Here is a 26294-nt window from a genome sequence, read left to right on the forward strand (position 1 = left end):
TCTAGCCCTTCCCATTAAAATATCTTCACATTGAGGCAAAAGAGGTTTGGGCATTCAGGCACTGGCCTTGCAATGCTGCCAATTTACCAGTTTGATCTCTGGCACTGCTTATGGTTCCTGGAGCACCACCAGGGGGGCACACATGACCCCTGGACATGAACAGGAGAAACCCCTAAGCCCTGCTAGATGTGGCTCCAAACCCTTCCTTACACCTCCCCAAAAAGTCTTCACATCTTTTCACCCTTTTCTTTTTCTTTTTTTTTTTTTTGTTTTTGGTTTTGGGTCACATCCAGCAGTGTTCAAGGGTTATTCTTGGCTTTCTGCTCAGAAATCACTCCTGGCAGAGTTGGGGGACCATATGGGGTGCCGGAATTCGAACATCCTGGGTCAGCTACATGCAAGGCAAATGCCCTACCACTGTGCTATCTCTCCGGCCCTCCTTTCACCCATTTCTATATTTCTCATTTTCCTTTTGCTGACCCACATGCTTTCCTGAGCATTTTTGGGAGTGGCTCTGAAGTACCCCAGCACTGCCACAGAGGCCCAGCTATCCCTGGCACTGCAGGTCTTAAGTAGCATCACATCCTTGGGCAAACTAACAGACCAATGGGCCAAAAATGGCCAGTGATGCCCTCCCCCTGCCAAAATGCATTTAATACACCTACCCTAGTGAGCATCACAATTCTGAGCCTTCTTCAAATACTCAAAATATTATTCATAAATATGCTTAGTAAATATTATATGGAAAGTGAAAAGTAGAAGACTCAATTCATAACTTAAAGAACAGTTTTTGCAAACATTTCACCATCATCAAGTTTGTGCAGGCTGCCTATTTCAAAAATCAAAGCATCTTATGGCATAGTGAGTCAAACCTTCGTAAATTGGGGAGCACCTGTACATGACGTGGTTCTCCAAATCAGCTTCCCAGTCTTCTGCTGGCCTAAACTTCAACATGCTCACCCATTTTGGAGATGTGAAGGAATGGCCCTGACTAGTCATCACTCATGCTAGGTTTTCCTCTCTGGGATTTTTATTTTGTTTTGTTTTGGGCCACATGCAAAAGATTAAGTCTTGTGCCCAGGACTTAATCCTAACTCCACACTCAGGATCACTCTTGGCTATAATTGGGCTACCTTTTGGCTTGCTAGGGACCAAATAAGAGTCAGTTACATGTAAGGACCTACCTGCAATAGTATCTTTCCAGTCCCTTCTAGGATTCTTAATCCTTATACGCATCATAGGGTACTTAGCATCTCTGCTCTTGTTTTATGATCCAAGCCTGTTCTTGATTATAAGCCTTGTAATGTTGGGCTATTTACTACATCATTCATTTAATAAGTAAATAAAATTTGGGGAGCTGGAAAGATAGTATAGCAGGTAGACTACTTACCCTGCATGGCCAGCCTGGCTTCGATCCCCAGCATCCTTTATGTTCTGCCAAGCTTACCAGTAGTGATTCCTGAGTGTGGAGCCAGGAGTAAGCCCTGAGCACAATTGGGTATGGTCCCAAACAAAACTAAAAAGCTTCTATTTGGGGCTGGAGTGATGGCGCAAGTGGTAAGGCCCAGGATGGACCATGGCTCAATCCCCCGGCGACCCATATGGTCCCCCAAGCCAGGAGCGATTTCTGAGCGTAGAGCCAGGAGTAACCCCTGAGCATCACCGGGTGTGGCCCAAAAGTAAAAAAAAAAAAAAAAAAAAGCTTCTATTTGATAGCATGTTTCGACAATAACTAGCTAATGGGAGACACTTTTGAAGTGCTTTTTGGATGAATAGGAGAATAAGTTTGTATTTTTCTTTTAGCACTTCATCTGACTGACTTGCTACTTTACTCATTAGTCATAGGGCGTATTTAGCTCAAAATATTGAGCTACAATAAATCTTTCTCCACATGCTCAAACTTAGTTCATCTGGCTGGAAAGTCCAATGACACCAAAGTGACTAACACGCAGTAGGCACTTAGTTCATTTTTTCTTTTTTTGTTGTTTTATGTTTTTTTTTTTGTTTTTGTTTTTGTTTTTTTTTTTTTTTTTTTTTTGGTTTTTGGGTCTCACTCGGTAGCGTTCAGGGGTTACTCCTGGCTCTATGCTCAGAAATTGCTCCTGGCAGGCTCGGTGGACCATATGGAATGCCAAGATTCAAACCACCGTCCTTCTGCATGCAATGCAAATGCCCTACCTCCCTGCTATCTCTTTGGTCCCTGGTTGTTTTGGGTTTTTTTGAGTGAAAGTGTATCCTGTAATCTTTCTTCATTAATGACAAATCACCAAGTATACCTCTTTATTTTTATTTTCAAATCCAGAGTGATAGCACAGTGGATAGGGTCTTGTATGTGGTCAACCCAGATTTGATCCCTGGCATTCCATATGCTCCCCCTGAGCTTGCCGAGAGTAACTTAACAAAAACACAGTAAATGTTTTATGTCTTATATTTACTATGTGTCATATTTGTATAATAAAGCAGGCTAGGGGCTGGCGAGGTGGCGCTAGAGGTAAGGTGTCTGCCTTGCAAGCGCTAGCCAAGGAAGGACCACGGTTAGATCCCCCGGCGTCCCATATGGTCCCCCCAAGCCAGGAGCAATTTCTGAAAGCGTAGCCAGGAGTAACCCCTGAGCATCAAATGGGTGTGGCCCGAAAAACCAAAAACAAAAGAAAAAAATAGAAAATAAATAAAGCAGGCTAGAGAAATGAGAATGTTAAGAAAATCATGAGTAAGAAAAAATGAATTGTAAATACTATATACTGTATTGTGTAAATCCTGTATTGTGTTTATCAGTCCTACATGTGTACATCATCTATAGTAAAATCTGAATAGAACTTGACATGTAGGTTCTAATTTGTATTGTTCATGGGTTAGTGGTAGCATCCTTTGCCATACATTTTTAAAAAACATTTTTGCTATCAATGTGATTTTTTTTAATTATTTTACTTATGGGGCCAGAGAGATAGCCTGGAGATAGGGCGTTTGCCTTGCATGCAGATGGATGGCGGTTCTCGGAGCCTGCCAGGAGGAATTTGTTAGCGTAGAGCCAGTAGTAACCCCTGAGCTCTGCCGGGTATAACCCAAAAACAAACAAACAAAAAGATAAAATTATTTTTACTTAGGGCCCGGAGTAGTGGCACTAGCAGTGAGGTGTCTGCCTTGGTGCACTAGCCTAGGACGGACCAAGATTCGATCCCCTGGCGTCCCATATAGTCCACCAAGCCATGAGTGATTTCTGAGTGCATAGCCAGGAGTGACCCCTGAGTGTCGCTGGGTGTGGCCGAAAAACCAAAAGATTATTTTACGTAAACATTATGGTTAATACAGTTGTTTTTTTTACTGATAAACTTGTTTACGACTGAGTTACAGTCATACAATGTAGAGCAACCTTCACCAGTGTGCATTTCTCACCACCAATGGTTAGATTGTGAGTGAGGACCTGTGAATGAGAATTACAAGAGGTAGTGCTTATTGCTCATTGCTTTTCTGCCTGATAGGCAGATAGGTGATTTCCCCAGGGCCTAGTCACCTGCTGGTCAGGCTGAGCCTGTCATGGTTAAACCTATGTTCTTGTGCAAAGCACTTATAGTACAGTGGGGTTACAGAGGCGAAGAAGCAATGAGCAATAAGCACTACCCCTTGTTTGTCTCATTCACACAGATCCTCACTTACAATCTCATACAATGTTAATAGTTTCCCTTCTACCTTAACTGCTTAGTTACCTCTTCCCTCCCACCCACCCTCACTCGCCTCCTTGGGGCAGGCATATTACTTCACTCACTCTCTCTCACTCTCTCTCCTTCTCCTCCTTTCTTTTTAGACATTGTGGTTTATACTGCTGCAAATGAAGGAGTGCTGTGAATGTCTCTTTTATATTAGGCCCTTCTCTACTCTAATCGCACTCTCCATTCTTTGTGGCAAGCTTCCTACCATGGACTAGTCCTCCTAATCCTCATTTCTATTTTTCTGGATATCATCCCCACACAGTCTTATTTCCCACAGTTGAGTGAGATTATTCTATGTTTATCCCTCTTCCTCTGACGTATTTCACTCAGTATAATTCTATATAATATTTTCATATATCATACACTTCCCTCACATAATACCAGGATATATTGGGGCTGGGTTTTTTTTAGTCACGTTTATCGGTGCTCAGCAGTTACTCCAGACTCTGTACCCAGGAATCACTTAGGGTGGGGTGGGAGTGCATACATAATGCGGGGGATCAATCCAGGCCAGCCATGTGCAAGGCAAGGGAATTACCATATCCTATACTCCTATTGTCTTGTCTGTTCCATTGTTTTTGGGTTTTGGGTTTTTTTGTTTTTTTTTTTGTTTTGTTTTGTTTTGTTTTTTGCTCCCTTCTCTGAAAATCAGTTTATTTCCTGGAACACGGTGTCTTTCACTGGGTAGGTAATTCCAGAGAGGAAACATTAAATGGAAACTCACTACCCTTTTCACCTTCTCACCTTCTCAGCCTCTGCACTTAGATACCTTCACGAAAATAGGATTATTCATCGAGATCTTAAGCCAGAGAATATTGTTCTGCAACAAGGAGAGCAAAGAGTAAGTGACCCTTCAGGGACTTGGGGAGTTCTGTGAACCATCACAGGTCACCTTCTCTGGGAGAGAAGGGCCATACTTGTTTTGCTTATTTAGATTTATTTGCAGTTCCTTGGATTTGTGATTGATGGGGTTCTCTGGGAATGCTTTTTGATTTGAAAACATTCAGTAAAAAGTTCTTATTTACAGATTGTGGCAAGTTTCAATAGACTGCATTGTTAATTAATTGCCCAAGATGCAAGAATATGATATGGAACTATTGTTTATTTTACTACCTCCACCCTATTCTTGGGAACTAGCACTTGAAAATAACTTCTTGTTTTGCATTTGAGAACCTCAACTTTGGGTAGCAAATGAAACCACTTTAAGATACTTTCTGTAGGTTATAAAGAAGTAGTTGAAGCTTTTGGAGCCTGCTGAGACCTGCACTAGTCTCAGAATTCTTTGTGGCCACTTTATGGCTCTCTTGCTTGAGAGTGTGGTCTCCACCTGTTGGCGTATGATGCTCTGCTCTTTCACTGCTTTTTATTGTGGTCGCTCAACTCATGGCTACCTAATCTTTTGACATAGTTTCCTCAGTTATGGATCTGACCTAGCTCTGTGTCTATAGTCATTTTTGTTCCAATTCACTTTCTTTTGCCAGCAATTCTAAGGTTTGAGAACTCAAGGCACTTACTGAAAAGGGACAGGCCTGGACATTGTTTCATAGAGTCTAGGGGTAGGAATCTAGTCAGCTGGCCTTTTTGATCTTCCTTTGGTGATTAGTCACTGAGAAAGGCAGAACATATGCCCTTTATTCACTATTTTCACAGTAAATGTTTTCACTTGCCCTAAAATGCCATACAAAGGCATTGTCCTTTGTATTCTATGAATTTGAGGGACTTAAGGCCTAACACCTAGAAATTCATAAGGAGCCTCTACTGTAATAGTAAACAATCAAAATTCCTAAAGGAGGATAATATGTACTTACTTATAAACCTCAGATTTCTTCTCTCCCCTCTTTATTTTCAGTTAATACACAAAATTATTGACCTAGGATATGCCAAGGAACTGGATCAGGGCAGTCTTTGTACCTCGTTTGTGGGGACCTTGCAGTACCTGGTAAGAAATGAAATTTATATGTGGTTAACTTTTTTGTAGGTGATGGTGGAGCTCCTCACTTCCGTGCTTTTTAGTATCTATATCTCACCAACTCAATGGAACTTTCCAGTTCCATAGCTATTCAGGTCAAAACTGTTTGTGGGAGCGATTTGGTCATCTTGTCATGTCAGAAAGGAAGCTAGTGAGTCCTTGTACAAGTTCTACAACATCTTGATCATCTGAAAATAAATGGCTTGAAATAAATTCATGCTGGCCTGTAGGGGCCATAGTTTCTTGAAACATATCCAGAGCCTTTAAGAAGGAAGCTCCAAGCTCCTACACTTTCTTCATTTTGTTTATCTTTTGTTCTGAATGTTGGGATTTCATTTGACTCATTCATTCAAGTAATTGTGATCTCTGTGCCAGGCATTGTACTTAGAGTTGGTGACAGTGTAGGAGAGATGACAAGCATTTATTTCATTGGCTTCAGGAGCTTAGGGTTTGCTAAAGGAGATATTACCTTGACAACAGACAACTAAAAAATGACAACTGCTATAGAAAAAGTGTAGGGTATTCTAGGAATGGTGCTATTAAAGGACCTTGCTTACTTTGGAAGCTGAAGGATAACTAAAGGCACTTACTGCAAGGGAGCTGGAGGTGAGCAGATAAGAAATTTTAGACAAAGTCTTGGAATATTGGGAAATTGGGAAGTGTGTCTGATCCTAGAAAAGGAGAGAGTTTTAGGCTAAAGCCTGAAGGAAAAATTGGGGGCAGATCAGTCAGGCCTTTCAGGCTAGATTAAAGTTTATTTCATTTATTTGAAAGCCTCTAGAGAAATAGCACCTTGATGTTTTTATTTCTTTGTTTTCTTTGTTTTTGTTGTCATTTTGGGACTATATCAGCCTACCCTGGCTCTGCACTCAGGGATCACCCATGGTCTGGTTCAGGGGACCATATGTGGTGCCAGGAATCAAACCCAGGTCAGTTACATGCAAGGCCAGTGCCTTACCTGCTGTATTAATCTATCCAACCCAGACATCAAAGGATTTTAATAAATTTACAGAGGGATCAAGTTATCAGGTTGTCCCCCTTTTTTTCCTGCCATATACATTATTGCTAACTGAGTGGGGTACTACTCTTGGCAAGGTGCTTGGGTTATCATGTAGTTCAGGAAATAAAACTCAGGGCTTCTGCATGCAGAGTATAGGCTCCAGCCATTTGAACTTTATATTCAGCTAATACTTTGATTTCCCTTTTGGGTAGAACACTATATACAAGAATTACAGGGGCCAGAGAGATAGCATGGATAGCATGGATAGGGCGTTCACCTTGCATCCAGAAGAATGGTAGTTTGAATCCTGGCATCCCATTTGGTCCCCGGAGCCAGCCAGGGGTGATTTCTGAGCGTAGAGCCAGAAGTAACCCCTGAGGGCTGCCGATGTGACCCAAAAACAACAACAACAACAAATTACACAGAACAAGAATAAAGAGAGTAGCCAGAGCAGTGGCACAAGCAGTATGGTGTCTGCCTGTGTCTGCCTTGCCCGTGCTAGCCTAGGACGGATCATGGTCCCCCAAGCCAGGAGCAATTTCTGAGCGCAGTTTGTCAGCTGCTATAAGAAGTTCCCATGTGGTGACCCATGGGATCTGTAATTCAGCCTGTGAGCCTGTGCTATCCTTGTGGAGGTCTTGATGGATGTCCTGGAATTTGTGTTCGTTCATAGTGACTAAGTGGGGACTTATACTCTGAGCTAGAAGCCCAGTTTCATGATCACTTGCAGGTGCTACATCAACCAGACACAGGAAAACTGACTATTGCCATGTTTTCTTCCTTCCTTCCTTCCTTCCTTCCTTCCTTCCTTCCTTCCTTCCTTCCTTCCTTCCTTCCTTCCTTCCTATCTTCCTTCCTTCCTTCCTTCCTTCCTGCCTTCCTATCTTCCTTCCTTCCTTCCTTCCTTCCTATCTTCCTTCCTTCCTTCCTTCCTGCCTTCCTGCCTTCCTATCTTCCTTCCTTCCTGCCTGCCTTCCTTCCTTCCTTTCTTCCTTTCTTCCTTCCTTCCTTCCTTCCTGCCTGCCTGCCTGCCTTCCTATCTTCCTTCCTTCCTTCCTTCCTTCCTTCCTTCCTTCCTTCCTTCCTTCCTTCCTGCCTGCCTGCCTGCCTTCCTATCTTCCTTCCTTCCTTCCTTCCTTCCTTCCCTTCCTCCTTCCTTCCTTCCTTCCTTCCTTCCTTCCTTCCTTCCTTCCTTCCTTCCTTCCTTCCTTCCTTCCTTCCTTCCTTCCTTCCTTCCTTTTTTTAAGTTTTTGGGTCATATCCAGCAGTGCTCAGGGGTTACTCCTGGCAGGCTTTGGGGGCCATATGGTATGCTGGGGTTCAAACCACCATCCTTCTGCATGCAAGGCAAACAACCTACCTCCATGCTATCTCTCCTGCCCTATTGCCAAGTTTTCTCTTGAGGTGGCCACCCTGGCCCTCCATAGGAGCCCTGTGTCTAGCCAGACTGTGTATCTGCCTGCCTCGATAGCCTTGGCTTACGATGAGTCTTTCTGATTCTTGTTATCTTGGCCACTTATGTGAAGATCCTTCTGATCCCTTTAGTTCCCACCTGTGCTTCAGAGTCTTCCTTGCTCTCTGCTTGTACAGTCCCCAGGCATCTGGTCTGGCTTTTTCTGGCCTGCTTGTAAATATACCAGTACATGGTTTGACTGGATTGTGAAGAATAGATTAGCATTCGATTCATTTGTTACATATTTGATGTGTCTTGCTTAGTTTTTTTTTGTTTTGTTTTGTTTTTTTTTGTGATATGTAGCCTATTTCTCTGCTCTACATGAGATGGGGTGGGGGTATATCAAGTACTCTGTACCCAAGGTACCTATTGGGACCCTACTATTAGCATCAGAGTGAGTGAGATTTGCAGGAATCCTAGCTACCACCTGCTAGATGTGGGGTCACATTCTCTTCTTGTGAGGGGGAGGCCCACATCTGATGATGCTCCTGGCTATGCACTCAGAAATAGCTCCTGGCTTGGGGGGCCATATGGGACACCGGGGATAGAACCCAGGTTCGTCCTGGGTCAGCCACAAGTAAGGCAAACGTCTTACCGCTGTGCTATCTCTCTGGTCCTCATATTCTCCTCTTAACCCTTCCCCATGCAGCCAGGAAAGTATGAGGAGGTGATTTAAAGGGTTACTGCTTTGTCTTGGGATGGCTTCTTCTAAGGGAGAAGCTCAGTTATTTCCCCACACGTTCCTTGCAGGCCCCTGAACTGCTGGAGCAGGCAAAGTACACAGTGACTGTGGACTACTGGAGCTTTGGCACCTTGGCATTCGAATGCATCACAGGCTTCCGGCCATTCCTCCCCAACTGGCAGCCTGTGCAGTGGTGAGTGAGAGCCCACTATCTGTATGAATGCATTTCCCTCTGCCTTACTTGTCCTGTCACCCTGGGGGTCCTAGTGGGTCTGATACTTCAGTGTCTATCTCCTAGAGAGGTATTCCTGTCGGAACTGAGAGTATGTGGTCCACTCTCCAAAAATCTGGATCTATAGAACAGTAATCCAGTATTAAAATTAATTCTAAACCTCAACTCTTCTAAATATTATCTTATATATAAATGGCATTTGCCCTTTACTCAGTAGCAGCAAAGCAGTTTATTTACATACTTGTTTAAATATGTCCACTTACCTGAAGGTACTCTTTATTAGTGAACAAAATTATACCCCTAAAAATGAGAAATAGTTATATGAGAACTTAGTGTTCACAATTTGTCTGACTTTACCTGAATGTGTATATATACATATATATGTATATATGTATATATACATATTTCTGTTCTAAAAGCATAAGAAAATGGTTTAAGTGTGAATTTAATGACAAAAAATATTTCTAATAATAAATCAGAGGATATGGCTATAGGGTTTATTTGTGTTTCTTTCTTGGTTGTTTTGGGTTTTTTGTTTTCTGGTTGTTGGGTTTTTTTGTTGTTTATATTGATTCAAAATTGAACCATGTGAAATTATCATTGCTCCAAAGGTTTTCTTTTTCTTTTTCTTAATTTTTGTTTTTTGGGCCACACTCAGGAGTTACTCCTCTATGCAACTCAGAAAATCGCTCCTGACTTGGGGGGACCATAGTGGACATGGGGAATTGAACCCTGGTCCATCCTAGATCAGCCACGTGCAAGGCAAACACCCTACTGCTGCACCCTACTGCTCTGGCCCATGTTTTTGTTTGTTTGTTTGTTTTTAATTTAGCCATACCCTGCAGTGTTCAAGGGGTTACTCCTGGCTCTTTACTCAGGATTTACTCCTGGCAGTGCTTGGGTGACTATATGGGATACCAAGGATCAAACCTGGGTTGCATGTGTGCAAGGCAAATGCCCTACCTGCTGTACTATAGTTCCGGCTTCATGGGTATGGTTGTGTTTTTAAAAGTTACAGTATATGAGGGCAAGACACTTTTCTTGCATGCAACTGACCCAGGTTCAATCCCTGGAATCATATATGGTTCCCTAAGCCCTATCAGGAGTGATCCCTGAGCACAGAACTAGGATAAGCCCTGAGTACATTTGGATGTGGCTCTAAAACCAAAATAATAAGAATGAGAATACTGGATATATTCTTTAACTTTTTTTTCTAATTCAAAAACTACTGGGGCTGAGGATATAGCTTAGAGGACTGAGCACTAGGTCCCACGTTCAATCCTATGACACCACATGGCCTCCCCAGGCATAGCTGGATCTGCCATTAGTAGCCCCCAGTAACTCTGGGCCTGGATACTGAATCGCTCATTCACAGGTCATATATCACTGAGAGTGGTCCCTGGATCCTCCAGCACATCTGGAGCAGCCTTACCCCAAAATACAGTAAAAATATTGTGTTGTACATTAAATAGATAAAATCTGTTGTTGAAATTTAAATTTTATTGTTTTCCTAAATTAATTTGGTCACATTCAGAATTATTCTTTGAGATGCTGAACATGAATTCAAATTGCCCTGCTGTTCAGATTTCTTTTTTGTCTAAAAACTTTGGAACAGGGCCTGGGAGCTGTGGTACAGCAGTGGGGCATTTGCCTTGAGAACCACTGGTATACAATCAGTTTCCTAGAAGTTCCCCCATTGATGCTGGAAGATTAAATTTATTTTTGGGCCCCTCGCTCCTATATGTTTAGGGGCTACTATAGATTCTGTGCTCAGGAGTTTCTCTCACGGATATTTAGTGGAGACCATGTACCAGGGATCCAACCAGGTGTTCTGCATGCAAAGTTTATGCTCAGGGCCAGAGTGGACAGCACAGCAATTGGGTTTTGACTCGCACGTGGCTGGCCAGGCACGGAACCTGGGTTCAATCTTAAGCATCACATATGGTCTCCCAACCCTGCCAGGAATGATTCCTGAGTGCAGAGCCAGGAGTAATCCCTCAGCATCGCCAGGTGTGGCCCAAAACACTGAAATAAATAAATGTGGCCTAAAAAACAAAAAATTAAGACAAAATATAATTTATGCTCAGCTCTTTGCTTTCTCTTTTGACCCATATGACCACCGTTTAAGTGGGTTTTTCTGAAATTTAGTAGGGAACTATTTGTGAAAAGTGCCTGTCTCATCTATGTTTTTCTTTTTCTTTTTTTTTTTACTTTTAAAAGAATGAGGGACAGGGCTAGTGCAATAGCACAGCAAGTATGGTTTGTTTGCCTTGCATGTGACTAGCCCAGGTTTGATTCCCAGCATCCCATATGGTACCCTAAGTCTGTAAGGAGTAATTTCTGAGCACAGAGCCAGGAGTAACCCTTGAACACTGGTGGGTACACACCACACACACACACACACACACACACACACACACACACACACACACACACACACGAATGAGAGACTTGTGTTTCTTTATAGGGACTATATGGTTGTGCTTGAGTCAGGACTACTCCTGATGGTTCCTGATGAGAACACAAGTCAATACCTCACATATGGTAGGCATGTGCTCTACCATTGAGCTAAGTCTCCAACCCTCTCACTTCACCCTTTTTTTCTTTCTCCTTTTTTTTAGTTATATCTCTTTATCATACACTTTTAAATTGTTTATAAAACTTTTTAAAAGCTTCAGGTGTTTGTGGGTGCTTATGTGTTGGACATAGTTTATGTTATTCTGATACCTATGTATTATCATGGGTATCTTAGTTTTATCCTATATCAGAGCATGAGTTTTACAGTAACTGCTGTTCAGTTTCTACTATAGATGCAAGATGCAAGTGTCCTTGCACTGGGGCAGCCAAACTTGAATATAAGGAGAAAAAAACAAGGAATATACACAATTGAGAAAAAACATTGTAAATAATAAAGAACTTGGTTTGCTCCAAAGAAGAATCTAAAATTGGTATTGCTGGTCTTAAAGCATGAGTTTTATCTTAGATAAAGTGAACAGTGGAGAAAAATAGGGCAGTCCAACAATGTGATTGAGTCAGCAATTCTGTCCAAGATGTCTGGATACCAGATGATTAATCACTGCTTATTCCTGCAGCAGTGGTTTTGTTAAAGCTCTCAAAAAACCATGCCAGGTGCTGGAGCGATAGCATAGTGATAGGGTGTTTGCCTTGCATGCAACTGACCCAAGAAAGACCTCGGTTCAGTCACCAGCGTCCCATATGGTTCCCCAAGCCAGGAGTGATATCTTGGTACATAGCCAGGAGTAATCCCTAAGCATCACTGGGTGTGGCCCAAAAACCAAAAAAAAAAAAAAAAAAAAAACTATGCCAATAGAATGTAAATGCACTATTTCCAAAAAAAAGTTTTAGTAATTTCCTGGGTTTATTAGTACAGGTGTAAAGTGCTAGTACACAATAATCATAACACTATGAAAGTTATAATTGGTGAGATAATATGTTTGCAGGCATTCTAAAATCCGGCAGAAGAGTGAGTTGGACATCGTTGTTAGTGAAGACTTGAATGGAACAGTAAAATTTTCCAGCTCTTTACCCTACCCCAATAATCTTAACAGGTAAGACAAAGTGGCATTCTTCATATTTGAGGTGATGTGTAATAGCTTTTAAATAACTTATAAAATTCTGTGATTAAGGGCTTAGAATATATTTTCCACTTCTAATTCCCATCTAGAAGTGATATCTCTTCTAAACTCACATTATAGTTCATCTGCATCTCCTCTTATTCTTAGTAGTATTTATATCTGGTTTTGTATAAGATCTATTCCTAGTCGATTGTGAGCTTTATAAGAGTAGGGAAGAGCCTATAGCCACAGTACAGAGGATAGGGCATTGCATTCCATATGGTCCTCTGAGCCCAACAGGAGTGATCCCTGAGCACAGAGCAAGGAGTGAGCCCCTGAGTGTGTCCTCTGCTCCCTCCCCCGCCCCCCCGCCAAAAAAGGGTAGGGAATTTACTTTTTTTGCTTTTTTGGTGTCTAATAAATGTTATAGTTAAGAAATTAGTCATAGTTTGATCAGACTTGCAATCTAGTCTTAAAACTGAACATCCTTCAAAAGTATCAGAACTGGGTATTAGAAAGCTACATGAAAGTCACACAGAACTTAGAAGCATAGGTAATAATTCTTTGTTATTTGTTTTGTGGCCACACCAGTAGTATTCAGGGCTTACCTATGGCGCTGTACTCAGGGTTTGCTCATGACTCCACTAAGGAATCACTCATGGCAGGCTCTGGGGATTACATGTAATGTGGGGATTGAACTCCCATCAACTGCATACAAATGCCTGCTGTACTCTCACTTCAGTTCACATAGATTATTAGTATGAGGATTTAAGGATGGCTAGAGAGGTATTATTTGTACTTGAGCTAATATGGAATGACTTTGGATGAAGTAGAACTTTCGAGAAAGGTATGAAGAATGAGAAGGAAGGAAGTTTAAAGGGAAGAGATTGGAGTGAGGAAAAGTGCATTTAGGGAGGCACTGAGAAGCTGTATTTCTACTTCATTGAGGAACTTTCGTAGAGAGATAATAAGCTATTAGCTCCAAGTGTATGTCCAAAAGAGAATGAATACTCACATGCATCCACCAAGAGCTTTTGAGGAAAGTGGCTAAGAAAATTAATCAAGCTCTATGGGGTTTGTTTCATGGGTGGGAATCACCTGGATGACAGCCATGCCTAGAAACTGCATTTAAAATGCTTTACAGATGAGCCTGGTAAAAATGAGTGTACTGATCCATCTGAGAAATCAGTTTGAGGGAGTGTTCTACTGTATCAGGAGAGTGATGAGCACCTGAACACTTCATTTGGTTAGAAATATTTACTTTTTTCTCAGATTAGTTCATCTGCAGTTATCCCTTTACCCTGAGAATAATGGTAATGTAAATGTGTGTGTACATACCTTTTGGTGTGTACCCAAGGGCCTCCTGAGAATGGTGGTGGAGGTGTGCTCTGTCCCATACTCCTCAGTGTCTTGGCACAACGCCTAGAGAAGTGGCTGCAGCTGATGTTGATGTGGCAACCCCGACAGAGAGGCACTGATCCCCGCTATGGGGTCAATGGCTGCTTCAAGGCCCTTGATGACATCTTAAACTTAAAGGTAATCCCAGACCAGCAGGGAAGGTCCATTGGAGGAAATGCTTGCCTAAAGGCTAATCAGGATAGGGATGGGGCTTAACAGAAGAGTGAGGGTTCACATATGTGAAGCTCTGGGTTTAATCTTCATTTAAAAAAAAACTGGGGGTGGGGCCAGACTGGTGGCACAGTGGTAGGGTGTTTGCTTTGCACGTGGCTGACCTGGGATGGACCAAGTTTTGATCCCCCGCTTCCCATTTGGTTTCCCCAAGCCAAGAGCGATTTCTGAGCGCATAGCCAGGAGTAACCTCTGAGTGTCACCGGGTATGGCCAAACCCCCCACCCTAAAAAAAAATTGGGGCTGGAATGATAGTACAGCGGAAAAGGCTTTTGTCTTGTACTTGGCCTACCGGGGACAGACCCACGTTCAAGTCCCAGTATCCCATATGGTCCCCGAGCCTGCCAGGAGCGATTTCTGACCACAGAGCCAGGAGTAACCCCTGAGCATCGCCAGGTATGGCACAAAAACAAAAACAAACGTTGGGAAGAAATAGTCACATGCTGCCTCACTTGGGGGAGAAACTCAAACTCTCATAATAATATTTCTCCACATACTTATGTGGAAAGTAACTCATGCTAACTGGCATTGGACAGAAGGAATATTAAGGACTAGAATATATGGACCATGGTACTCAGACCCATTCTTCAAGCTCAGGCTTTGCTTTGTGTGTCAGAAGCATGTAGAGCTATAAAGCACCTAATTGCAGTAACATCTGGGTTATGTTGCAGCTGGTTCATATCTTGAACATGGTCACAGGCACCATTCACACCTATCCAGTAACAGAGGATGAGAGCCTTCAGAGCTTAAAAACCAGAATCCAGCAGGACACAGGAATCCCTGAGAAGGACCAGGAGTTGCTACAGGAAGCGGGCCTGGCACTGATCCCCAACAAACCTGCTACACAGTGCATCTCAGACGGCAAGGTCAGCTCTGACTTCCTAGAAAAAAGGCCTGGCATTTTTGTTTCATGGCCTGCAAGGCAACTAAGCTTGCTTTTAGACATCAATTTTCGTTTGGCCAGCAGCCTATTAATCACATATGTGGTACAGAGATCTGCTTGTTTTTTGTTTTTTGTTTTGTTTTGTTTTGGTGGTGCTAGGCCTAGAACCTAAAACGTAACATATTTCAGACAAGTGGTCTACTGCTAAACTAAAGCTCTGCTTTAGAAATGTTATCTGTTTATTTGTTTGTTTTGTTTTCTTCCCCTTCCATAAATTGGAATAAAAGTTCCCTGTGTAATCTAAAAGGAAGTGAGTCACTTCATACTTGCCTTTTGTTTCCCCCAGACCAATTAGGGTACCTTTATTTCTCTTTTATTGCCAAAGCTATGGGTACTTCTGAGTCAACTGAAACACCTCAGGATAAGTTCTGTATAGAACTGTTCTGACAATGACCTGCCTAAAAAGAGCTGATAACAGCTGAAAAGTAATCATTGTATGGACAATGAGAAAGAATATCTCAATTTTACAAGAAAGATAATCAGAATACCTGTAAGGAAAATGTAAATAGATAAATTTCAGTTGTAATTGTAAAAGGAACAAGAAAGGAAAATAAAAGCCAACATCTTTAGGAAAGGTAGGGCATTTGCCTTGCATGCAGCTGACCTAGGACAGACCCAAATGCATGGTTCGATCCCCCTGCATCCCTATTGGTCCCCCAAGCCAGAAGCGATTTCTGAGCATATAGCCAGGAGTAGCCCCTGAGCATCATCGGATATGGCCCAAAAACCAGAACAAAAAAACTTCAATTTGTCTTTGTCCCTTTGCAGTTGAATGAGGGCCGCACACTGGATATGGATCTAGTTTTTCTTTTTGACAACAGCAAAGTCACCTATGAGACTCAGATCTCCCCACGTCCACAACCTGAAAGTGTCAGCTATATCCGTAAGAACGTTATTCTTTATTTTACGTACTTATTTATTTTGGGGGAGTCACATCAGTGTTGCTTAGAAGTTACTCTGTACGCCAGGATGTAGCCTTGAATATGTGAAGCCCTGGATTCCAATTATCTAGCACCACAAAAATATTACATATGCACATGTATGTGTATATATATTTTATATATACATATATATATAAATGTTTAATAAAGTATACTAACCTTTAAAAAAAAAAGAAGGGGCCGGAGCGGTGGTGCAAACGGTAAGGTGTCTGCCTTGGCCGCGCTAGCCTAGGCTGAACTGCGGTTTGATCCCCCCACCCCCCCACCCGTGGCGTCTCATATGGTCCCCTAAGCCAGGAGTGATTTTTGAGCACATAACCAGGAGTAACCCCTGAGCATCACCGGATGTGGCCCAAAAACAAAGAAAAGTTACTCTGTGCTCAAGGGACCATTGGTGCCAGGTACTGAAGCCAAGTCTCCAGCATGTAAATCAGGGGTCTCAAACTCAATTTACCTGGGGGCCTCAGGAGGCAAAGTCAGTAGTAAGCCTTGAACATTGGGGTGTGTGACCCAAACAACTAAAACAAAACAAAACAAAAAAAGATTCCTCTAGGGCAGGGCCACAAAATGTTGCATGGAGTTCCATTTGCGGCCGCGGGCCACGGAGTTTAAGATCCCTGAAAATGATGAGTGCCAGTCCTTTGAACTGCCCAATTCTGGTGTTCATTCATTTTGTTATTTTGTATATGGTGTTTTTTTAGTTGTTTTAAGTAACCAGTTGTAATACTTGGGTCAGGAGGGAGGGAGGTACATACCATGGAAATCAGCTTACTTAGACCTAGAGCACCTTCCTTCCTTCCTTCCTTTCTTCCTTACCATGTGATGTGTAGCCTCAGTAAAAAGAAAAGACGGGCCCGGAGAGATAGCACAGTGGCGTTTGCCTTGCAAGCAGTCGATCCAGGACCAAAGGTGGTTGGTTCAAATCCCGGTGTCCCATATGGTCCCCAGTGCCTGCCAGGAGCTATTTCTGAGCAGACAGCCAGGAGTAACCTCTGAGCACTGCCTGGTGTGACCCAAAAACCAAAAAAAAAGGGAAAAAAAAAAAAAAAAAGAAAAGACGTCTTCAGTTCAATTCAGCCTCAAAGAGAACTTTCAGAAGAGAATGAACAGTGTTGCCTGAAAGTCACTAAACTTGAAGCTGATGGGTTATTTTAAGTTTTATTCACATTTTAATAACTAATATTTAACAGGAGACAAAATATCAGAGAACAAAAGAATATGCCATGAAAAATAAACTTGTTATTTTTTCTCTCAGGACTAGAGAGATAGCCCAGCAGGCACAGTGCTTGCCTTGCATGCAGCTTACTTAGGTTCACTCAGGTTCAGTGCAAAACCAGAAGTAAACCCTGAATACTGCTGAGTGTAGCCAAAATTAGAGTAAACAAAGAAAAGAAAAATGAATGACCCTCACCCCCAATTCCTCTGTCTCTTCCATAGAATCTGCTTCTATCAAAGTGTTGGGTTTACCTACCAGTGATGGTTTTTTGTTTTTGTTTCCAAAGTTTGCATCAGTAGATTCCTTTATTTTTTCTAAAAATGATATATTTAAGCACCATGGTTACAAAAAACTATGAACAGATCCTCCTGACCTTCATTTCTATTGTCTCTGGATATTATTACCATACTTGTAAAATAAATAAATCCCATGTTATGAAATTAGCCCAAACACCATATTTTACTCCCCAGGGGACTGGCCTGATGCAGGTAGGGTAGTGGCAGAGAATTAATAAACCAAGCCAGTCAGAAAAGAATCGTGGAGTCAGTTTGATTTTTTTGCCTTGTGGTATCTCTGCACAACAAGTCAAAAATGCTCTTTCTTTATTCTCCCAGAATAAAATCCACCAGGGTGGGAAGGGGTAGAGTGATCAAGGTAGGCTTTTACATATCAAAGGAATGACTTAAAGGAAAGAGGAAGATGGGAGCCTTTATTCCTCTCTCTGATTCATTTCACTCAGCATAATGATTTCCATATCTATCCATGCATAAGCACATTTCATGACTTCATTTTTCCTAATGGCTTCATAGTAATCCATTATGTAGATGTACCACGGTTTCATTAGCCACTTATATATTCTTGGGCCCTTGGGTTGTTTCCAGATTCTGGCTATTGTAAATTGTGTGCGATGAAGATAAAATGTAGAGGGCTTTTCTGCAGGGTGGTTTTGGGCTCCTAGGAGTAGTATTGCTAGATTATATGAAACTTCAGTTTCTAGTTTTGTGAACAATATTTATATTGTTTTCCAAGAAGCCTGGACCACTAGCAGTGAATGAGATTCCTTTTCTCCCACTTCTTCATATCAGCACTTTTTTTTTTTTTTTTTTTTTTTTTTTTTGGTTTTTGGGTCACACCAGCAGCGGTCAGGGGTTACTCCTGGCTCTACGCTCAGAAATCACTCCTGGCAGGCTCTGGGGACTATATAGGATGCCGGGATTTGAACCACCATCCCTCTGCATGCAAGGCAAACGCCCTGCCTCCATGCTATCTCTCCAGCCCCGCCAGCACTTTTTGTTCTTGTTCTTTGTGATGTGTGCCAGTCTCTGGTGTGAGATGATAAATGTCATTGTTTTGTTTTGTATCTCCCTGATGCAAGCATTTTTTATGTGCCTTTTGGCATCTAGTTCTTCTTTGAGGAAATGTCTGTTCTTATTTTTGGATGGCATTAGTTTTTTTTTCTTCTTGTTAAGTCCTATCAATACCTTGTTTATCTTAGATATTAATCCCTTATCTGATGGGTACTGGGTGAATAGTTTCTCCTATTCCGTGGGTAGTCTTTGTATATTAGTCACTGTTTTCTTTGAATTGCAATCTTCTCAGTATAAATATAGTCCTATTTGTTTATCTTTGCTTCTAGTTTCTTGGAAAGTGGTGTTTTCTCTTTGAAGATGCTTTTAACTGCAATGCCATGGAGTGTTCTGCCTACAATTCATGTCTGATTACAAGATCTTTAACCCATTTTGAGTTAGCCTTTGTGCATGATGTTAAAGAGAGGTCTCAGGTCACTTTTTTGCATGCAGTTGACCAGTTTTTCCAAGACTACTTGTTGAAGAGCTTACCTTGCTTCACTTTGTATTTCTTGCCCCTTTATCAAAGATTACTTTATCGTATACCTGGGAGTCAGTCTCAGAATATTCAAGTCTATTCCACTGATCCAAGGGGTTTGTCTTTATCTCAATACTATCATGTTTTAATGACTACTGCTTTATAGTACAATTTAAAGTTAGGGTAAGTGATGCCTCCCATCTTCTTTTCCTCAAGAATTGCTTTAGTTATTTTTGGGCATTTTTGCTACAACTAAACTTCAGGAGTGTTTGACTTCTTTCTTTGAGAAATGTCATGGGTATTGTAGGGATTGCATTGAATCTGTACAATCCTTCAGGAAGTAATGCCATTTTAAAGTTAATACTCCCAATATAGGAGCAGGGTATATTTCTCCACTTCCTTGCGTCTTCTTTGATTTCTCAAAACAGTGTTTTGTAGTTTTCTTTGTTTAGGTCTTTCATCTCTATAATTAAATTGACTCCAAGGTATTTGATTTTCTGAGGCATAATTGCGAATGGGATTGATATTTTTAGTGATTCTTTCTTCTCTTTCATTGTATATAAAAAAGCCCTGGGTTTTGCATATTAATTTTGTAGTTGCCACTTTACAAATCTATAGTTTCTAGAAACTTTTTGGTAGAGTATTTAGGATTTTCTAAGTATAGTATCATATCATCTGCAAACATTAGAGCTTGACTTCTTCCTTTCCTATCTGGATAACCTTGATATCATTTTCTTGCCTGATTGCTATGACAAATACTTCCAATATTCTATTGAATAGAAGTGACAAGAGGGACCAGACTTGTGCCAGATCTTAGAGGAAAGGCTTTTAGTTTGTCCCCGTTTAGTATAATATTCGCCATAGTCTTGTGGTAAATGGTCTTAACTATATTGAGAAAATTCCTTTAATTCTCCTCTTGTTGGGACCGGAAAGATAGCATGAAGGTAGGGTGTTTGCGTTGCATGTAGAAGGATGGTGGTTTGAATCCCAGCATCCCATGTGATCCCCCAAGCATGCCAGGAGCGATTTCTGAGCATAGAACCAGGAGTAACCCCTGAGCACAGCCAGTTGTGGCCCCAAAACAAACAAAAAAATTTACTTCTTGTTGAGAGTTTTTTTGTTGTTGTTTTGGGGTTGTTTTTTTTTGGGGGGGGACCACACCCATTTGACGCTCAGGGGTTACTCCTGGCTAAGCACTCAGAAATCGCCCCTGGCTTGGGGGGACCATATGGGATGCCAGAGGATCAAACCACGATCCTTCCTTGGCTAGCGCTTGCAAGGCAGACACCTTACCTCTAGCGCCACCTCACTGGCCCCTTGTTGAGAGTTTTTATCATGAATAGGACCTTATCAAATTCTTTCTCTGCATCTATTTATATGATTATGTGATTTTTATTTTTCCTTTTCATATGGTGTATTTTATTGATTGACTTGTGTATGTTAAACTATCTTTGCACCTCTGGAATAAATCCTACTTGATCATGGTGTGTAACCTTCTTGATGAGCTATTGGATTCTATTTGCTAGTGTTTTGTTGAGGATCTTTGCATCTTTTCCCAGTGATATTTTATGCATTTATAAATATATTCATAACAGTCATACCACTTACATATTTGCTTCCCCATTTCTCCATAGAAAGTAATATACAATAGGTTCTGCTCTGTACCTAACTTTTTCATTTAATATATTTGGGAGACGTTTTTTCTCTGTTAATACATATAGAGCTACCTGAGTTTTATGACTATTTAGTATTCTATTGTATAAATGTTAGGTGAACATTTTAATGTGTTTGCTGCTATTCCTGTTTTCTCTCCCTCTTTTTTCTCTTTTCTCTTTTCTCTGTGTCTGTCTCTCTTATAAAAACACATTTAGAGGGGCCGGGCGGTGGCGCTGGAGGTAAGGTGCCTGCCTTACCTGCGCTAGCCTAGGAGATGGACCGCGGTTCGATCCCCCGGCGTCCCATATGGTCCCCCAAGCCAGGAGCGACTTCTGAGCGCATAGCCAGGAGTAACCCCTGAGCGTCACCGGGTGTGGCCCAAAAACCAAAAAAAAAAAAAAAAAAAAAAACACATTTAGAATAAATTTATTGAGGGTCCAAAATCTGAAAGCTACAGACTTTTACTATGTATGTAGTTTTCTATTAAAGTCCTATTAAAATTGTATCTTTAGAAAACTTCCTATGACCCTAAATTTTACAAACATAGACGTTTCCACCAAAAATAAATAAGCTTATGTACATGTGAATATCTCCTTGTGGTTCATAAAGTGATTCTTTTTTTTTTTTTTTTTGGTTTTTGGGTCACACCCGGCAGTGCTCAGGGGTTACTCCTGGCTGTCTGCTCAGAAATAGCTCCTGGCAGGCACGGGGGACCATATGGGACACCAGGATTTGAACCAACCACCTTGGGTCCTGGATTGGCTGCTTGCAAGGCAAACGCCGCTGTGCTATCTCTCCAGGCCCCACATAAAGTGATTCTTCAGCACTAGAGAGATGGCAAGGTGCATGCTGTGCATGCAGGAGAGTCAAGTTTAGTTTCTAACATTGCATCATTCTCCAAACAAGAGCCCAGAATTGAACCTCAGCACCACTGGATTTATCCCAGAACATCCTTAAAGTGTGATTCCTCAAGGCTGGAGTGGTAGCACAGTGGTGGAGTGTTTGCCTTGCATGCAGCTGGCCCAGGGCCTATGACGCAGGCATCCCATATGGTCACCTGAGCCAGGAGCGATTTCTGAGCACAGAACCAGGAGTAACCCCTGAGCGCCACCAGGTGTGGCCCAACCCCCCCCCCCCCAATTTAACAAAAAAGTGTTTCCTCACATCAAATCAACAGCTCTTTTTCTTTTTATCACGGTGCTCAGGGGTTACTCCTGGCTGTCTGCTCAGAAATAGCTCCTGGCGGGCACGGGGGACCTTATGGGACACCGGGATTCGAACCAACCACCTTTGGTCCTAGATCGGCTGCTTGCAAGGCAAACGCCACTGTGTTATCTCTCCGGGCCCGATAGTTGAGTTTTGTACAATGTTTTATCCCTTTACTTCTATTCATTTCATACTGCCACTGTCCCTCCTAGTATCTTCCCAGCCTACCTCTATGGCAGATACTTTTCTTCTCTCTTTAATTCTTCCTTGCTGTATCTTACTCTCTCATCCTCTCTTTTTTTCCTTTTAGGCACAGTGGTCGTAATATTGTTACTGAAAGGGTGTGTGTGTATTATTTCATCTCCTTCTAGCACCCCGTTTTTGTCCAGAGTGAGCATTTCCAATTATCATTGTCATAGTGGTTCCGTCTCATTAGCAGCCACTTACCACTCTGCCTTTATGCTATAAAAAGCCACAAAAAGGTATGAGACAATAATTGGGTATAATTCCCAAAAAAGGTATATAATAGCATAGTAATTAGATAACTTTTTGCAGCTTCTTAAGTGCCAGTGATGTTGTTACAGCTGGATATGGTTAACTGTGGGAAGGATTTTCTCTCAACAACTGTATGTATCTCTGTTCCAGTTCAAGAACCCAAGAGGAACCTCTCTTTTTTCCAGCTGAGGAGAGTATGGGGCCAGATCTGGCACAGCATCCAGACCCTGAAGGAAGACTGCAACCGGCTGCAGCAGGGACAACGAGCTGCCATGTATTGCGCCATTTTCACTTAGCCTAATTTAAACTGCTACATGGCTTTGCTCTTGGGCATGACAGAGACAGTAGTCCAAAAGTAGCTCTTAGGAGGCACAAGAGAGAGAGACATTGGTTTGGCTGGTTGGCATGTGGTTAGTGTGGTATATTAGACCTGAGGAGAGAGTAAGGCCAGCACACAGAAAAGGAGCGTAGACTGAAGGACTGGACTGAACCCAGTGGAATTTGGGACTTGGAGGAGCACATGGCTATTTGGGTTAGCAACATCCTTAGCTAACTAGCTGAAATGTATTGCTTCCTCCCCAGGTTACTGATCTTACTCCAGTTTTGGTGCAAAGCCTCACACAATGCTTAGGATTAGGAAATTGTTTTATGTAACTATTCATATGCTAGCAAAGTGTTAGAACAGGTATGTTAGTGTTCAAAAAATGACATTTGGATCCCCCAAAAACTTCTAAAATTCTTTTTCTTATGGGCCTGCAGGATGAATCTCCTCCGGAATAATAGCTGTCTTTCTAAGATGAAGAATTCCATGGCTTCCATGTCTCAGCAACTCAAGGCCAAATTGGATTTCTTTAAAACCAGCATCCAGATTGACCTGGAAAAGTATAGTGAACAAACTGAGTTTGGAATCAGTGAGTGTACTCTTTGTATGAGTTTGAAGAGACTTTTTATTTGTTTTTTTCTGGAGGGTTCTCCTCCCTACCTTGTCTTTTTATAATTTTATTGTTTATTTCTGTTTTGGTTTTGCGGTATTTTCAGATTTTTTTTTCCCCTAATTTTTTTTTAGCATCAGAAAAATTGTTGCTCGCGTGGAAGGAAATGGAACAGGCTGTGGAGCTCTGTGGAAGGGTAAGAGAGTCATTTTAGGTTCATGTCCTTATTACTGTTTCCCACCTTCTTATTGAATACTAAGCTTTCCTTCCTGTCAGAAGTCAAGTTTTCCTCCTCCTACTTTTCAGCTTAATTGGCTAGTAGTGCCTCTGCAGGCCACATGTGACAGAGCTGATCCATATTTGAATGAGGAGCAAGATGTAAAGTCTCCTGGGATCAGGATGGGTGAGGCATCTTCTCCTGTTAGAAAGAGCTCTGAGTACTCTTATCCATGTACCTTCTTTGAAATGTTTTTCCAAATTTAAATTAATTCAAAATCTATTGAAAACTAAATGCATAACGGATCTAAGGTGCTTCTGCAAATACCCATGTTGCATTTCTCAGAGGAAAACTTTGTAGATGCAAGTATACAAAGTTTAAGAAACCCTTTAATTGTCTACATCTATTTTTATTTTTTTGTTGTTTTTTTTTTGGGGGGGGGGGGCACACCCGTTTGATGCTCAGGGGTTACCCTGGCTAAGCGCTCAGAAATCGCCCCTGGCTTGGGGGGACCATATGGGACACCGGGGGATTGAACCGCGGACCGTTCCTTGGCTAGCACTTGCAAGGCAGACACCTTACCTCTAGCGCCACCTCGCCGGCCTGTCTACATCTATTTAACATAGAGGCAAATGAGTGTTCCATCCTGTCTTGGATCTCATGTGTCATCTGTGAAGTAAAGTACTGTGTACTGGGGTAGATGAAATAAAGAAACTTGATTATCATTGGGCACCTTTACATAATGATATTTTACATTCTTCTTGTTCTCGTAACAACTGTCACAGCCCTATTAAAAATAAATAAATAGGGCCCGGAGAGATAGCACAGCGGCGTTTGCCTTGCAAGCAGCCGATCCAGCACCAAAGGTTGTTGGTTCGAATCCCGGTGTCCCATATGGTCCCCCCGTGCCTGCCAGGAGCTATTTCTGAGCAGACAGCCAGGAGTAACCCCTGAGCAATGCCAGGTGTGGCCCAAAAACCAAAATAATAATAATAATAATAATAAATAAATAAATAAACAAACAAACAAATAAACAAACAAACAAATAAATAAATAAATAAAACCGCCTGTCTTGTGGCAGTGAAAACTGAAGCTCAAGGGCTAGGTACCTTGCCCAAGGGTTATTACATGGGGGGAATGTGACAAATTTGAGAGATACACATCCAGATTCCCTATTCCTATTCATAGTGAATACAGAGTCCTCAGTCAGTTTGGAGGGCTTTTTCTTTTTTTTTTTCTTTTTAATATCTTTATTTAAACATTTTCTTTTTTTTGGAGGGCTTTTTCAACAAATCTTGCTTCTCATATAATGTTATTATGTCAGTTGACATTAGCACAGCTTTTTTATTAGGAGAATGAAGTGAAACATCTGGTGGAACTGATGATGGCTCTGCAGACAGATATCGTGGACTTGCAGAGAAGCCCAATGGGGAGAAAACAGGGAGGAACACTAGATGACCTGTGAGTACCAACTGCCTCGGATCCCCATGCTGTCCCCAGCACACATTGATACCTCCAGCAAAGTTTGCATGTATGTTTTGGGACCACCTAAAAGCTCATGTGTGTTTCTTATGGGAGCACTGTAAGTCCATTCTCCTGTCAAGCCCACCCCTCACCTGCTGTAAATCTTCACAGCATGTCTCACAGACCTGCATCTCTCATCATATCTCCCATCACCCCGAGCCTTAGTTTCCAGGTCTGTTAAGTGGGGATAAAAGTTGCTTGGTTTTCCATTGTTAGGAGGGTAAGTCCAGAGAATGCATCTGAGTCATGGTTCTAAACTGGACCTAGGAGCAGAAAATATAAAACTACTTCTCAGAGAAGTTTAGATCTGGAAACTGAGTCTGGCTGCGCTCCAGGCTTACTCCTGTCTCTGTGTTAGAGACTACTCTTGGTGGGGCTTGGGGATCATATGGTGTGATTGAACTTAGATGGGCTTCATGCAAGACAAGCTTCCTGCTCACTGAGCTCACTCTCTCTGACTCCTGGAAACCGAATCATCATCAGTATTTAGCCTTGGTTTTGAAGGGCTCCCACTCAAGAAATCTGCACACAGGTCTCAATGTGGATAGGGGCAGCACTTGAGCTACACCACTCTCTTTAGCTGTCACATTTAAGTTCGACAGGTCTGTTGCCCCTTGTTGCCCCATTTGTTGGGTCCCGTTTACACCTTTGTTGATTGTTTGAGTATCTGCAAAGAGCTCCCAGAATGAGAAATTGGTTCCCATCCCCTTGACCCCTCTTTGGGGGGTGATCTTGGTAATATTTATCTGCAGCAAATAATCCACACGGACAGGAGAGTTAAGGGTTAAAAGGTTGGGCGAAGAGAGTCCTTTGTCAGCCTGCTGCTAGTTCCAAAACACCTGGAGCCAGCCAGCCAACTCTGGCCAAACACCTCCCAACGCCAGGAACCTAAGCTATTTATTTGGCTCTCAACAGCGCCCCCACCTGGAGGGTCAAGGTGGGACAACAGGCAAAGGATAATCTTATGGAAATATTTTCATATACAACAATGTCTTCAGATGCTTTTCTGGCATTCTTAAGACAGAGAAGCTGGACAGCAGAAGTTTGGTTCTTTCTATCCTATGTAACCCTTATTCACTCATCTTCAAATAAA

General features: G+C 42.0%; 1 protein-coding gene across 2 annotated transcripts in view; it reads left to right on the plus strand.

Annotated features, from left to right (window-relative positions):
• Positions 1–26294, plus strand: part of IKBKB (inhibitor of nuclear factor kappa B kinase subunit beta) — a 58701-nt gene that overhangs the window by 25395 nt on the left and 7012 nt on the right. For both annotated transcript variants that reach the window (XM_049771812.1, XM_049771813.1), the window contains exons 6-16: positions 4460–4548; positions 5557–5646; positions 8880–9004; positions 12505–12612; positions 14025–14154; positions 14919–15113; positions 15959–16073; positions 22679–22802; positions 23288–23439; positions 23595–23656; positions 25029–25138. In XM_049771812.1, the coding sequence (XP_049627769.1) occupies positions 4460–4548; positions 5557–5646; positions 8880–9004; positions 12505–12612; positions 14025–14154; positions 14919–15113; positions 15959–16073; positions 22679–22802; positions 23288–23439; positions 23595–23656; positions 25029–25138 (1300 nt within the window). The remainder of the gene's footprint in view (positions 1–4459; positions 4549–5556; positions 5647–8879; positions 9005–12504; positions 12613–14024; positions 14155–14918; positions 15114–15958; positions 16074–22678; positions 22803–23287; positions 23440–23594; positions 23657–25028; positions 25139–26294) is intronic.

The sequence above is a fragment of the Suncus etruscus genome, chromosome 4, assembly GCF_024139225.1.
Source record: "Suncus etruscus isolate mSunEtr1 chromosome 4, mSunEtr1.pri.cur, whole genome shotgun sequence".
Lineage (NCBI taxonomy): Eukaryota > Metazoa > Chordata > Mammalia > Eulipotyphla > Soricidae > Suncus > Suncus etruscus.